Raw genomic sequence first — 15,947 nt, forward strand, 5'->3', positions numbered from 1 at the left:
GTCCAGTGTCAGCTCGACTGACCCGGAGCATTCGCACGCCCACCAACTTGTCTTCCGCTCGGACCTTACTTGCCAGTGTTTCGCAAAATTTACGGAATCTCTCACTTACATCGCCACCGACATCGTGACAGAAGACGAAAATTCTTCCGTGGTAACGGAATCAGAAACGAACAACATATCTCACGCAATGTGGATGACCTGCAGAGACAACATTGCCGCTGCATGCATCGAACGAAAGTACCTGTTTTCCCACACCATGCAGGTCGCCCTGCAGGCGGACGGTGTGTCTTCTCCTTGATCTGTCTTTTGCCTGCCGCAGCACCATGGTGGTCATGCACCACTCACCAGCACATTCTGGTACAGAAAAGGACCACCGTGGAATCTACGGCGCGGCTGCCCCAGTTGATTGCTGCGGTGTGTAAAAACGGACGGGTGTTAGCTTCCGAAGGTCATCCGCGAAGATCGAACAAAACGACAGTAGAATACTCAGCCAGGACAAGCAAGTTCTGCCGGGTGCATTTCAGAAGTTTGTGGAGCATTTGTTTGAACCGAAGCGATTACAGTAGTAGCGAATACCCTTGAAGCGTTCAGGAAGCTTGCAATTTGCACAGCAATTATTCCATGCGCCATGGTCAAAAAAAAGAATTTAACAATGTTTTTCTACACTGTATTGTAGGCTTGTAGCCTACGGTTTTGGTCGGTTTAACGACCAAAACGTCCGCCGGACGTCTTGGTCGTCCGGAGGTTTTGGTCAGTTAAAGGCGTACCTTTCTCACTCACTCAACTCCAGCTTATATGCATACAGTTATTTATTTATTACAGGAGCTCCGCCTCCTTTGCACGAAAACTGGACGTACAGTGAAACCGCAGTACTAAGTACAATACTTGTTCTTGACGCAAAATTAGAGTAACAGATTCACATATTCGACGAAACGCGACTGTAGTGGTGTGGATAGTTCAAAACTTCAAGGCAGTATTACGGCTAACCGCTAACAACAACAACCCCATGTTTAATTGTAGAGATATTTGGGAATTCGCTGCGACGTCCGGCGCATTCAGCCATGTTTTCCTGTGTTCCGGCAGTCGCTTGGCATTTCGATGGTCGGGCAGTTTCCGGTAGCCCGCAACATAACGCAGTCGTAACACTTCAGCGTCATTGCAGTTTCCTAAGGCGTAGGCACTAACGTAATGTACAAGCTTGTCCGGTAATTTCTGCCGGTTCAAAACAGCGAAATACACAAATTTGCGTGTTACGCCAAACGTAGTGTAGTGGCAATCGCTATAGCGCAAACTTCGCGCTAAATATGTGCTATCTGTACCTTTACGACAGAAATTACCGGACAAGCTTGTAATTGCATCCATCACAAAGCATATGGAAAAAGTTAGTAAAGGTTGCGACTATGTTCTTTATCAGCGTCATCGGTGTCGCCTTAAACAGAAATCCAATGAAAAACGGATTACCAACATTCAGTGCCATGTTTGCACTACCGCTGTTACAGGGATGCACTGACGTTATACAGACATTGTGTCGGCGCAGACAGTTGCTCGCTATCCTAGCAAGGTATGTATACGTTAATAAACTGCATTTTCGTTATGCGTTAGCTGTCGTCAATTCTTTAAAGGAAAAGCTCTTTAACTGTGTTATGCTGCACTTCCAGTGAATCACCAGGTGTCGATTGTGTGGCATTTTGTGTGATTCGTTTTATGGAATAAACCTTTCCAGTTAATGCCGACAACCTTAAAAGCAGAATTTTAATGAAAAATGAATATTTCCACAATTACCGGCAATCTCTCCGTGACGATGCAATTCCGTCACCCCGAACTAATTGCCTTAATAACAGTCAACGCCAGCGCTGCTGTTATCGGTACCATTCTCTCCCTGACGTTGTTCCTCACCATGATTCTGCGTCCGCAACTGCGCACCGGCTCCGGCATTCTTATCGCCCACCACCAACTACTGCACGTACTGCTCAACAGCGTCGTCAGTCCGTTCTACATCGTCACGGCTTGGGGTGTCTGGCTAGGCGGCTCCATTTCCGGCCTCGACTGCAATGCCTTGTTCTGCGCGTGCCAGCTGATTGTCTGCTGCGAAACATGGAGTTCGTTGTTCTTGGCTGTCAACCGTTTCGTCGCCTTGACATATCCGCACCAGTACAGCCATATCTCATCGAACACAGCCGTTACGGGTTTCATAATGGCGGCATGGGCCATTAGCATGGCAATTAACCTTCTCGGCGCCTTCGGTGTTGGGAGTATTTTCGGGAGGCGGGAGTTAGGTTGCGGAGTCGTGCGCGTGACAGATCAACATCTCTTCAACGTCGCTGGCAGCTTTGGTAAGTATCTTCCCATGGTACTGCAAGCAGTACTTTATGGATTATCTTATTCCGCCATTATCGCGCCAAGAAAGATCTGCAAGCGGCGGCAAAGAAGCGGTTTGTTTTGTTCCTGTTGCTGCTGGGCTCGTATGCATGGTATACCGCTTGGTTTATCCCGTATTTGATTTGCTACTACGGATTCGCTGTTTTTTGGTTTGCTGACAAAGTGCGCGCAGGTTGGTTTATAGCCGTGCAAGAAATCGGATATGCCGGAAGTCCGGTAGGTTATTTCGAACGTTTCTCTTGCCTCCACTTAGCTCTTGTTGATTCTGCTCGTTTCCCAAGGTGTTTTTGCTGCTGTTGAACAAGGATGTTGCGAATGTCGCCAAAGAGGGAATTCGGCGCGTATTTTGACGAGCAAGATCGGGATCAATTTCTCCGAACTCGGTAATATCCTCCATGGCGCCTTCGCGGTCGAGTCGGCCATAGCCAGTTTGCAGTTTTAGGTCATGTGAGATATTTACTAACTTCAAGCATTTTATTGGCCTCCGAATCCAGTCCTTATTTTAGACAATTTTTATAGAAATCCAGTTTACTCCATTCGTGTTTCAAAAATGTGGTCTTTCCCTTTTATTCTTATGTTTATTAAATTGGAGAAAATCACCCTTTTGGAGTTTGGGTCGGTGTGTCCGTATTATTGGTCGGCGTATATATCAGTACTGCGAGTTGTAGCATGCACAACAAAGGTCAGAGTGGTGCGCTGATGCAGACAGAAACGCGAAGCGAAAACACACAACAACCAACTTTTTCCCTAAATCGTGAGGTTTTGTTAAAGGCACAACTCCCAGCATGGGAAAACGCCATCTCCGCAAGGAAATGCGCATTTCTGCGGAAAAACAGGAAGATTCAGCGAGGACAGCGAGGACCACTGCGAGCTGTCGGCAGATTGGTAAATTGAAGAGCGAAAAAATTCAAAAAATTCTGTCCTGCGCTTAGCACTGTATCGGGCGTACGAGGGGGGAGTCGGCGCGGTACCCACCACCTTAATGAGTGGCGGCGGCGATCTCATACCGAAGGCAAACTACCGTTCTACTACTTCAGACTACCGTACGGCGTACAATGCTGTATGTGAATACTACAGTTGCATATTTACAAAGTACAGTAAAATACCTGAAACCTTAAACTGTGAATTCATAAATAATCTGTAATAGAAGTACCGCGATGCACGTAAATTAGGTTTCAGGAGACTCACAAAGTGTTCAAGGTGCAGCAGGAAGTGATCATCGTCGAATGTGCCAACCATGAACCCTCACTAAGCTCAACCGACCCGGAATTCGCGGACCCACCAACTCGTCTTTCGCTCGGACCTTGCCAGGCTAAGCTTCGCAAAATTTACTGAGTTCCTCAACTACATCCACACCAACATTGCGACAGATCATGATAATTCTTCCGCGACTACGGATACCAACGAGAATAAACTTTCTGATGTGATATGGGGAACCTGGGGAGACGTTATTACCGCATCTTGCACCGAGGAAACGCTCGTTTTCTCCCACACCAAACAAGCCGCTCTGCATGCGGACGGTGTGATTTTCCAGATGATCAATCATTCGACTGCCGTAGCAGGCTGGTGGCCATTCATGCGCTCCTCCTGGTGCAAGAAATGACCACCGTGGAACCCGCCGCGCCGGTATCCCAGTCGATTGCGTCGGTATGCGGTATGCAACAACATTCGCGTATTTGTCTCCAAGGGTCATCCGCGACGCTCCAAGAAAACGACGATAAATAGCGTGCTGCAGATAGACCGCGCAGAATAACGTATGGAGAGGATACGTTATTAAACTATTACAGTTCAAAGGCAACATTACTATGTTATAGTGGATGCCGCCAACGAGAACACACTTTGTCGCATACAAAATACAGCTCTCTTGGTTCCCCTTCTTGCACCAGTTAAACCTTATCTTTTATTCTCAATATTTACATCAGAGAGCACCACTCGGTAAACACAATCAAATAAGGAGCTTGTCCCAATTAACATCGTCCGTAGGGCACTGGTGTCAGCCCGCATCCCTGCTGAATTGGAGCCGCGGGGAACATCCCTTACGTCGGATTGCCGGCTAGATGGGTGCACGACCTTGGCCTGGAAACGCGGTATGTGCTTGGCGTGGGACGTCACCTGTGTGGATATCGTCGCCCTGTCTCACTTGAAATCCACGTCAGCTACAGCTGGATCCGTCGCAGCGCAGGCTGAAGATAAAAAAGTGCGACTGTACGTGTATCTGGTGGGAAGATACATTTTCGCACCATGAGCCTTCGAAACTCTCGGACCATGGGGAAAGTCGGCCATCGCTCTGGTAAAGGAAATTGGTAAACGACTTCAGCTGCAGACAGGTGAACCTCGTTCTCACGAATTTCTGCACCAACGATTATCGCTGGATATTCAGCGAGGCAACGCCGCTTAGGTGCTTAGAGCAATGGAAGGAACGGCAGCATTAAATGAGATTCTGTTGCTGAGAATTGTGACTAACTATTTTCGATCTGTGATATACTGTGTTCTATGAAATTAACATGAGAAGGGACAGTGCATAAACCTGAATCCAGCGGCCTAGCGCGCCGTATAATGTTAAATGGCTCAAGCCAGTGTTTTTTGGGTTTCGCTATTATAGTTTTCAACGGGAATTGCAACGGGCATTTACGAGTACGTACCCTAAACTGTTCTTTAAGGGCCCTAACATACGGCAAAGCAGAACTGTCCTGACCACATGAATACTGGCTAACGAATAGACAGCCTTGCTGCTCGTTAATGGCCAACGGATTCAATTATCCAACTCTTGAAGTCTACACTTCTGCCGTTCCAGGTTTCCTAAATGTCGACATACCGGAAATGGTATTCCAAGCCCGGTGAAACGGAATTACAGTAGGTGCACAGACTTTGAGCTTTGCTACTGTACATTAACGATGTTAAACTGCACTAGTGATGTTGCCGATATTTTGCATTTCGTATGCCTAAATCTTTTATTAAATGACAAAAACTATATGCAAATTCTGCATCACTTCAAAGGTTTCATCAAAATTTCTCATATTATACTTATTCTTGTTAATATTACTTTAAAAACACGCTGTGTTAAGAACGTTTTGTAATTCAAAGCACCAAATATAATATGCGCTAAAGAAACGGAAACATAACGGAAACAAGGCGAAGTTTGTTGGGCCAGTCCCTGGGGCGCTATTGCGACCGCCGGAGGTGGCGGTACCGTGTGGGGCGCTGGACCCCTCAGGGGCGACATTTTATTTTTCAAGGTGGGATAGTTTTTCCAGATCGAAAAAATTCGCTGATTCCGAATCTGCAATCGGTTTATTCAAAAAACTGATTGGCGTGTGGGGTGTTGTCTAAAAAAGCCCCTGACTGTGTGGATCATGCGAACCGTTACCGAAGCGCTTATAACGGTAAAGCGGCTACCATGGCTTCAGGTTTAAACGTTTCGACTGCGGAGTGTACAGCGAAACATGCTTTTCAGTGATGTGCGCACATGTGGCAATGTCATGGCAATATAGACGGGATCCAGTGCCGCTTGAAGGTTGAGGGTCCCGGCGATTTCGTAGAACAAATCATTGTTATATTCTTCCATTAAGACCAATTTAAAGTAGATGGCATTGGGCAGCCAGCCAACCAGTGCCGTGGCGGTCAGTTTCGTCAGAACATTGTAACTATTGGATGAGAGCAACGTCGTTGGGTCTTGGCCGCTGCCCCTGGAATCAGAAGCGCCCACAGGAACGGTATCCCGCGGTGCGCTTGTCACCTGCTGCCGTTTACGCCGGCGCCGTAGCATAATGTACGGATAGCCGGCAAATACGAGGACTTGCGGTAGCAAATAGCACCAAGTATCATTGAAGGCAATCAGTTTCCACTGTGGTGCATAATTTATGAGGCAGAATGGCCGTGCATCGATCTTCACACGATACCACAGCGCATCGCGAATAATCTCCAGCAGCAGCAGCGCGTTAATGTACAGCCAGATGAACACGCAGAGGCCGATGGCAACGGCTTTGGTGTGGCGGTTGCGATAGCTGAGGAGAAAGTTCACCGCCCAGAGGCGGTTGACTGTGATGAGCAGGTGACAGTGGAAGAGGGCCGAATTGACGATAAAATTGGGGTACAGATAATGCATGCAGCCAAAAAATGAAGTACTTATGGGTATTCCTATTCGGTAGAAAACTGAGTCTGGCGTCTGGCGAGATGCGCATGCATGTGTATGTAGCATATATAGACTGTAGGTACTTAATAAATTACTTTAATAACGTACCGGTGCAATAACTCAATCGCATTGCAAATAACTTGTCTAATTATATAGCATTATATAAAAAATTATGGCTTGCTGTACAGGTGACCTTTTGGATTTCGCAAGGGTTTAGGCTGCGTGCACGAAAATCAATTAGGCTTTAACAAGAAATCTGGGAAAACTTTTGTACGCTTTAAAAGGAAGGAATTCACACAGCCGCAACCCGTTCCCGGCGTCCGTGCAAGCAGCATCGGCTTACGAAAAAGCGTTAAACTTAACTGTGCACGATGTCGCATTACACAACAAAGGGCTGATACGCTTATCTGCAGTACAGGAAGGATGTTTTAGGCGGCATCGAATTACCCCTTATACAGGTATTTCGTGCTGCTTTCTCGTTTAGCTGTCTTTTGCACAAGTCCTTTTTATTGGAAGGGCGGGAGTTAGAAGAAGTAACAAAAAAAGCCGTCAACAGCAAAAATATTTCTACAACGTATTTGCATGTCTTGGCATAACAACAGAAAACATTTATAATGAACAAACCCATCGTTGCTGTCTGAAATGCAGAAATAGATGGTAGTTCGATATTTTGCGATCAAGGCAAGTCAAACCAAGAAACGATGGCTGCATCTCTTTGGAAAACACAACACAACGTATTTACACGTCTTGCATAAGAATAGAAAACATTTATTATGGTCCAGTCTCTCACTGCTGGTTGAAATGCACAAAAACACGAGCAATAGAAGATGCTTCGATATTTCGCGGTCAAGGCTAAGTAAACCAAGAATTGATGGCTGCAACTGTAAGCTTAGAAAGAGTGGACACATCCACCTGCCTCAGATCAACATCCGTCCAGCAGCGCTCACTGCCATCCGGTCGGAAGCCACAAAACCTATATTATAGAAAACTGCGATAACCTACAAATTTTACGAGTAGGTTTTCAAACGCATAAACGTCACATACAGTTGAAAGATGCGTCGAATCGGATGCCATTGATTGGGATACTCCAACTTGTCCACCCATCGCTGACGAATGGAGCGTACCTGGTTGTACACCGTGGCATCAATCGGAGGATGATTTATCTCCGCGGCCAGTAAAAATTTCCGCAGCATACTGGCATCATCATGATTATCGGCATGCAGCGTCAGATACGGAATTGTGATCGGATTTCTCCCTTCATCTGAGATCCAACGAAAACCGGCTTCGTCCAATGGAAACTCCTCGGAAAACACACGCGGCAGAGTAATGCAAATACACTGCACCGTATAATTCCGCAGAACCAGACGCCGGCCAACCGAGATTAGTTTGTGTAAACTGTGGCACTTCCAAGGACCGTCAGCTGGATCATCAGCATCTTCGTCATTTTGTTCCGATAAGGCGTACAGATCAGGATAATCCGCAAAACCGTCTCGAGCGACGCAGTCTTTGATAACGATATAGTGCAGCTGCATCCGTTTGACGGTTAGCAACGGTACCAACACTATTGTGGAAACAGATATGGCAAAGTCGGAGAACGGAAGATTGCCGGTGAGAATAACGCTGGTGGTTGCGTCGGTTAGGGCCTGGTTTACGGCCCAGGTGAATTTGTACATACTGTGGCATGAAGGCAAGGGCACGTGGAGCTTGAAGCATTTGCTTGGCTTGAGTATGGAGACGTCGATGGTAATGTGTCGGCTGGAGTCACGGTCGGATAACAGCAAATACCACAATGCGCAAACCCTAAAGCAGACCCTTTTACCCTTTATTCTATGACGTTTTGCAGCCAGATGATGTGTATCCATAATGAGACTTTAATCGGGAGACTGGAATGCATCTAAACCGTCTGGAATTTTCTTACAGCCCTAACTCCCAAACCAGATGTTGAGCGCACAAACGGTTTTTACGCCAATGTACAAGCCCGTCCGGAGTTAGAGCACGATAAAGAACAGCTAACGCATAATAAGCGCGATGTTAGCGCTTAGTCGATAGCCACTGCACAACAGTTGGCGCAACTCATTAATCTACAATATTCGCTGTTCTCTATCGTGCTCTAACTCCGGACCGGCTTGTACACACATTATCTGGCTGCAGAAAGTCATAAAAACAAAGCAACAAAGCGCTTATGAGTTGTGAGTGCGCAAAAATTAAAATTTCGTGCACTGAACTTTACCGATTTCAACTCAAAATGACGCGCAATAACCGGCTGCTGTGCTATCACCGGAAAAAGTTTAAAAACTGGGACGCGTCATATAATTCGCCTATCTGTCCGACTCCGACCAAACTTACCATTATGGTAAATCTGTATCTAAAGAACATTCTGAGCCATTATGGTGATAATATCATCTAAAACAAAGATGCCGTGAATTGTCGAACATTTTAAAGTTTTATAGCTTGGTCACTTTAGATCTGACCAGCTTGATTTTGGTTCAGAATGTGTATGGGAATTTTTTTCATGTGATGGGGCGATCAGATAAGGAGCCGAATAAAACATTGAAATTATCTGCCCCACATTTGCTATCTTGAGAAAATGAATTTTTTGTTTATGAGAAAAAAAATGAGCAACATACTCGTTACCTTTTTGCTTTTGCTTGAGTGTACAGATCCAAACCTTGGAGAACGCGAGCCGTAGCTGAATGCACCAGATCACCAATCCTTCCGTCATTGCCTATAATTTAAATAAGCGACCTTCACTTTTTTAATGTTTCATCCGATTGTGCAATATACCCGATAATACTAGGCGGATACCAGTAGCTGTATAAATAGAAGTAAGAAAATACCGAAAATTAAACCCTGTTCCTGGGCGCTCAATACAGTATCATTCAACAGAGACGGAACTGGATATAATTTCGCACAAGCTTGCGTTAATGTGTCTATATTCCATTCGGCCCGCTCACGAACGTCAATAGCACAGAGCTGGGCGCAGATAAAGTGCAGAGCATTCCCAGTGACAGCAACATGGATCCGACATGCAACGTAACTGTTACCCCAAGAATATCCTTCACTGGAAGGGGCTTGCGCGACTGTGTACAAACAATTACGTAAAGCATCCAGATTCAGCATTGTAATCATGCTGGCATTCGTTAAAGGCACGGTGAATTTGCGATAATACAGATCGCTGGTCCCGTTGTACAGCGGCGGTCCATCGGCAGCAGCTTCAATCGGGATGGCAACCTGCCACAGATGGACCATCAAACGCTGCGGTGTTGCGTGATGCGGTTCCACGAAGAAAATACCAAATCGCGTTGTGGATGTCAGAAGCCGCGCCGATCGAAACACGTATGGTCCGTTCTCGCCGTTGCGCAGCGCCACCTGCACTGCAACACTGCCGTTTCTGGCCACTTCGTGGTCATATTCGTTGTTCCACAGCTGATCGCTTAAGAAGCGTTGCGCCCGGATGTGGCGGGAGTGGATCCAGCCGGCGGGAGCCGTTGTGGAATCGAAATTAACGAACATGCGGTCCTCGTCGATATCCTGCACGTATCCCAGCCACCACTCCCCGTTGTCCTGTTGCACCATCACCGTGTTCCCATAATTAAATTCGCGTGGTCCAGATGAGATGGCCCGGAAAGGATACGCAGTGATGGCATCCATGTCCGTGCAAATGGGTTCTAGCCGGTAACGAAAATGAAACAGTGCAACCGTAGCGCCGACACTTTGGCGTATATGTCTTCTTAAAATCCTAGCACGTGCAGTAAAACTATATTTTCACTTGGTAAATTGTGAGGGTTTGATAGCAGTTGGAGGGCAAATTACTGCACAATCGGATTTGGAATAGAAAATGTAAAATGTAAGCGCTGGTGAATATGAATGCGAACTCAAAGCGGGTCAGATGTGCGGCCCTTATAGAAATGTTCACTGGGAAAATCCGAATTTAGCATGAATAGCGGGGTCATATACTGGACGGTCCTGCGCACACGCATGAATAGAGTGAAGAAGGATGCAGGATGTGCATTGTGCACTGTACGGCAGCGTACAGGGCCAACTTAAAATTCCTGAACTATGGGCAGCTGAACGTAAGCACCACTTGCCAGGGCCCATACGGAAACTCCAATTCAAAAAAGCCTCATCCTTTGTAAAAACCTACAATACTACTATAATATACTTAAAAAAATATTTTCATCTGCAAAGGTCAATAGGGCGTGGCAAAAGCAGAACTTAAAGAATACATAAGACTACATGCTACTACATTGCGCTGGCTGCACTACGTGCAGTGCACGTCGTGCACGCTGTTCCCCCAACTTTGATTTTGCAGTTGCGCTAGCAGTAGAGCTTTAGCTATCGTATTTCGATATAAGCGGAGTAACCGTGCCACCGCTATCAGATTATAAAATTTAAAAAGTTTTATCAAATATTGGTTAGTTCGGAAACAAACATTTAGCTCCGAAAGAACCACTTTTTAAAATCGAAGATTCGGATAGATACTTACAAAATAGCAAAAAATTTTTTTAATTTGGTTAAGCGGTGGCATGGATTACCGCATGCGTGCTTCACTTATGTACACTCCTCGAATCGGTCCACAGCTTCTTATGTTTGTTATTTCTTATTTTTTATGTATATGTTTCCTTATGTCTCCTTTTTATTGTTGGTTCAAACCTAAACGCAACAGATAAGCTCGCTTACACATACCGCCTGCAACATCACTGCCGACATCGGTAGAATCTCACAAGCAGATGACCTTTTACCTTGAAGCAAGCTCTCTATGCGACACTTACTACTGGTTTCGTTAAGGTTTACAGACTACAAGAAAGCCATCCGGTTTTAATTTAAACGAAAGCACCGTAAAACAGCGGAGCATATAGGGAGCTTCGTCGTTCTTTGGGGTTGCAGTAATCATACACTAATCATACACGCTCTGGTTCTTCATATTATCCACTTTGTAGATGCGGTACATGGTCACCATGAAGCACTTAGCGGACGGGCTCATCTGCAAAAGTATGATGTTGTCATGCGTTTGTAAGACAGGTCAGCCAAGCCGAGGCCAATACCAGCGAACCACGGCCGTAATTACCTCGTCAAAGTACAGATTAAGCTGGGTGTCCTTGTTGATACGTACGGCTTTCGCAGTGCTTCTACCGTGTGCGGCAGTTGCTTAACCTCCTCTTCATCAAACTGATAACCCGACAGTGCATTGACCTCCACAACCGCCATATTGCTACCACCATCTTTCAAATATCTGCAACATCTTCATTAGTAAGATTTGCTGACCGCTGTAGTGCTGACCGACAAAATGTTTACCCGACAATCTGTTTGAAACGAGCAAAACGAAAATCGTAGTTATGGTTGAACACCGGCGAACTGTTTTCGACATTATTTGGACATATAAGCTAATTTCCCAAAACCCAGTCAGAAAGAAAAATACTAAAAAGTCTGAGAAAAAACTTAGGAGGCATGAGAAACACTTAGGAATTTAAGGAATTTTAATAATTAGGAACCAGTCTAACAAATAAGTTGCCGGACAACCAGATTCTTTTGGCAAAACGTCACTCAACAATATCACAGGAACGGATTGTCGGATCGTCAGTGAAAAGTGTGAGTCAGCAATATGTCGGTCAACAAATTAGCAGGAAGCAGAAGACGGTCGGTGACTTGACTGTAAACCCACGAGACGCAAGTGGTTGACAGACTACTGTACTCACGCTGCACAAATATTAAGCGGGAAACTTTCGCCGATGCGGTGGCGTATGTGACATTGAGATCAAACACCGTATCCTCTTTCCGCTCGACAACGTGATATGTCCAGCTGAAGTACGCTACGGCGACTCCGCTGCCTCTGGCATGGATTACGATATCGTCTGGTTTGGCCTGAAACTCAACTGACTAAGTCACTATAGAGGTTCCAGGAGTCACAGCAAAATCTCTTTTCTCAATTCCATCGGTAACATGGATGTGCAGAGATGGCGAGGTGTTGAACATGGCTGCAAACTCTGCTAACGCTTGTAGCGCCACCACGGTATCATAAAAAAGCTGGAAATATTCCGAAAAGACAGCTTTGCAAGGAAATCTGACTATACGTACCGCTGTGGAATAGAAGCCACCTTCCGCATTCTGCTTCGATATCAACCAGTTTGCGATGTTCAGCGACGTGTTGAACTGTGAATTGGCCAAGTACGCCAATAAAGCGTAAGCGATGGCTTCCACATCTCTCGCAGGGACTGCGGGCGAATGCGAGGAGCAGTGACCATTATCATCGTCCGCTGTGACTGTTGTCCAGTGGATCATATTGGCGTTGTTCACCATTCGATCGTCCAGGAAACGAACCGCATCAGCTGCCTTGGAACTGTTGGCTTTAGTCAATGCGTACGCTGTAATAGCTAAAGCGTATAAATCATTCTTCACATTCCTCAACTGCGATTCCAGATATGTCAGCGCTTTCGGTAGCGCTTCGTCCAATAGGTCGACGCCCGATTTCCCAGTGCTGTTGCACTGCAAAAACGCCAGAAGAGTGAACGCCGTCAAGGAGACAGCGTTGGCAGCGCCACCTGGGTTAGGTTTATCGATGAAATTTCCACTGTCTCCAAAAGATCCACTTTCCAACTGCTGTCCGAGGAGGTAATCTAGGGCGCCCCGAATAACCGTGTCGTCAATGATAGGCAGGAAGGCGGCAGCTTCAGCAAAGTCCCGCGCGACATACGCCGTCAGCCATGTGGAGCCCTTGGGGGTCAGATTGTCCCCACGTGCTGTAGGAATTGTCGTAGCGCCAGTACGTTAACTGCCTTTGATATCCTAGCTGGATGTTTTTCAGCAGCTGCTGTTGTTTCTCATAGATCACGGCTTGCGTGGTATCGAAAATCTTGTTTATTATTTCTTGTTCTTTTAAGACATAGACTGCACGGTTTGATTCTGAAATGTCCAAGACGCAGGTGTTTGAGTATAACATAGGAGTCTACGAAGAAGGCAGCTCGGGTCTCAAAGCCTGAATTTTGTGTAAAGCCGCTGGACTGCCTTCCGTTTGTGTCTAGGCAGCCATATCGCGTTGGCCAACTTGGCTGGGATTGGGGAAAACTTTTATGTTCTTGAATAGTAAATTTTTTGGACTTCAGCGGGAAATTAGTAAAAATGGCAACCGCCCAGGGAAGCGTTGTAACGTTAAATGGGTCAAACCACTGCGAACGACAGCTCCTTGAGAAATAGCTTTGAGCAATTGAAATCATCGAATTGCAGTTCGGTGCTCGAAGACTGTGTTACGTCTTGCTTTTCAAATCCTCTTCTATTCTTGAAGCCAAATATGGAATTTTGATAATTTATAGATTCATTAAAAACTATGGAATAATACGTGTGTAACCGTCCAAAACGTCCGGACGTCTGAGACGTCCGGCGGACGTTTTGGCGACTAAACCGTCAAAAACGTCCGGGGGCCGCCAAAACGTCCGCCGTAAATTTTGCCCACCCGATTTTTTTGTGTTTGCGTCGGATCGCAGCCGGATCGGTAATTCGTAGCCGGACATTTCAGCCTGACCGGTAATTCGTAGCCGGACGTTTCTGCCTGACCGGTGATTCGTTGCCGGACGTTTTGGCCTGACCGGTAATTCGTAGCCGGACGTTTCTGCCTGACCGGTAATTCGTAGCCGGACGTTCCTGCCTGACTGGTAATTCGTAGCCGGACGTTTCTGCCTGACCGGTAATTCGGACCCGGACGTTTCTGCCTGACTGGTAATTCGTAGCCGGACGTTTCAGCCTGACTGGTAATTCGTAGCCGGACGTTTCTGCCTGACCGGTAATTCGTCGCCGGACGTTTCAGCCTGACTGGTAATTCGTAGCCGGACGTTTCTGCCTGACTGGTAATTCGTAGCCGGACGTTTCTGCCTGACCGGTAATTCGGAGCCGGACGTTTTTGCCTGACCGGTAATTCGTAGCCGGACGTTTCAGACTGACTGGTAATTCGTAGCCGGATGTTTCAGCCTGACTGGTAATTCGTAGCCGGCCTTCTCTACCGGACCGGTGGTTTATAACAAGACGTTTCGACCTGACTGGTACGGATTTTTCTTCTTAATTTGGGCTTTAATCAAAACCTTTTTTCCTAGAACTTGGATTCTTACCTTATCTTTTCTGAGTTTTCACGCTTCTTTGCCGTTTCTCAGTTGTTAGGCCCCTGTACGCTTTTTGTGTACCTTATTTAAAACAAGTTCGCACCGATTTGCTTTTATTTATCTTAGATTTACATATTGCCGATATCTGAACCTCATATACGGAACGTTTCATACCAAAAAAAAGCTGGAGCGTTTTTGTTTCTTCTTGTAGTCACTCTAGTCATCTGTAGATAATCTGTAGACGCCCTGTCATCCAGAAAAGCCTAAAAAACAGGTGACTACAGCATGTCTGCAGTGGTGTCTAGGGTCTGTCTACGGATGACTCCCGGCATATTCACGATACAAGCCGAGCATCTAGCTGAACTTAGAAATGGCAGGCTGTATACAGCGTTAGACTTCAGCAGTCACCCTGTAGAAACCTGTATACATCCAAAAAATTCTGAGAAATTATGGGACTACAGTATGTTTACAGTGGTGTCTACGGATGACTTCCGGTGTGTACAAGCAGAGTATCCAGCTGGATCCAGGGAAGGCTGGCTGTATACAGTGGTCGACGGCTGTAGACAACCTGAAAACACCGTTGTAGACATCCTGTATACATCCTAAGAAAACCTAACAAACCCAAGAAGCCAGGTGACTACCGATAGGACTACATCTTGCCTACAGCCAGTATATAGATGTCAATTGTGAATACGAGAACAGAAAGAACAATTCGCTTTTTCTTTGGTATAAAACGTGCCACAGGTGTGAACGTGAAGGTTAACTTGTTCATCTTTTAAGGTTGACTCATTCGGAAACTAGTTGCAAAGAACTGGTGTTGAAATATTGAAAACTTGCACTTTTTCATTTGTCGGTTGATTAATTTCGTAGACAGCAACATTACTGGAGCATCAAGCAATAAAAATGGTGCAAAAGAAACAGTGGTCTACGCGTCTTGTGAATTTTGTCGTCGGCGTCTGGTCATGACTCTGGCAATGCGATCTCCTTGGCTCGCTGTGATTATGTCGAGTCCGAGCGCCACTTTTTCCTCTGGTTCCGATTTCTCTGCAAGGAAGTACCCATGTAAAAAAGTTATGCTTCTTTTCACTTCGACCGTCTTTACAGTTTTAAAATGTCGGTCATTAAATTTTATTGAATTGATCACGCAGTTTACTAGTTGGTCTGCCAATATATTTTTTCTCACTTTTGCATTCGCTGCAGTTCCAGTTTTTCACTTTAAGTTTGCTGGGGTCCTGAGCCTTGACTTTGGTGACACAGGAACGATGAAAAACCTTGTTGCATTTCACGCATGTCCAGATTAGCTCTGCGTCATATAACAAAGGCATTCTGCAACGGCATATCAACCGTAA

General features: G+C 45.9%; 1 protein-coding gene across 1 annotated transcript; it reads left to right on the forward strand.

Annotated features, from left to right (window-relative positions):
* Window positions 1-1,762: 1,762 nt before the first annotated feature.
* On the forward strand, window positions 1,763-4,436 carry LOC129581603 (alpha-1A adrenergic receptor-like). Its single transcript, XM_055472788.1, has 3 exons — window positions 1,763-2,333; window positions 3,914-4,033; window positions 4,363-4,436. The coding sequence occupies exons 1-3, from the start codon at window positions 1,763-1,765 to the stop codon at window positions 4,434-4,436; spliced, it is 765 nt and encodes a 254-aa protein (XP_055328763.1).
* Window positions 4,437-15,947: the final 11,511 nt, after the last annotated feature.

The sequence above is a fragment of the Paramacrobiotus metropolitanus genome, unplaced genomic scaffold, assembly GCF_019649055.1.
Source record: "Paramacrobiotus metropolitanus isolate TYO unplaced genomic scaffold, Prichtersi_v1.0 Parri_scaffold0000001, whole genome shotgun sequence".
NCBI classification, from domain to species: Eukaryota; Metazoa; Tardigrada; class Eutardigrada; order Parachela; family Macrobiotidae; genus Paramacrobiotus; species Paramacrobiotus metropolitanus.

Bases quoted from the DNA above. Each gene is read 5' to 3' on its own strand.
- LOC129581603 (XM_055472788.1), top strand. From the start codon at position 1,763: ATGAATATTTCCACAATTACCGGCAATCTCTCCGTGACGATGCAATTC. The intron at 2,334-3,913 runs GTAAGTATCTTC...GTGATTTTCCAG, and splicing joins CAACGTCGCTGGCAGCTTTG to ATGATCAATCATTCGACTGC. The intron at 4,034-4,362 runs GTATGCAACAAC...CATCGTCCGTAG, and splicing joins GTCGATTGCGTCGGTATGCG to GGCACTGGTGTCAGCCCGCA.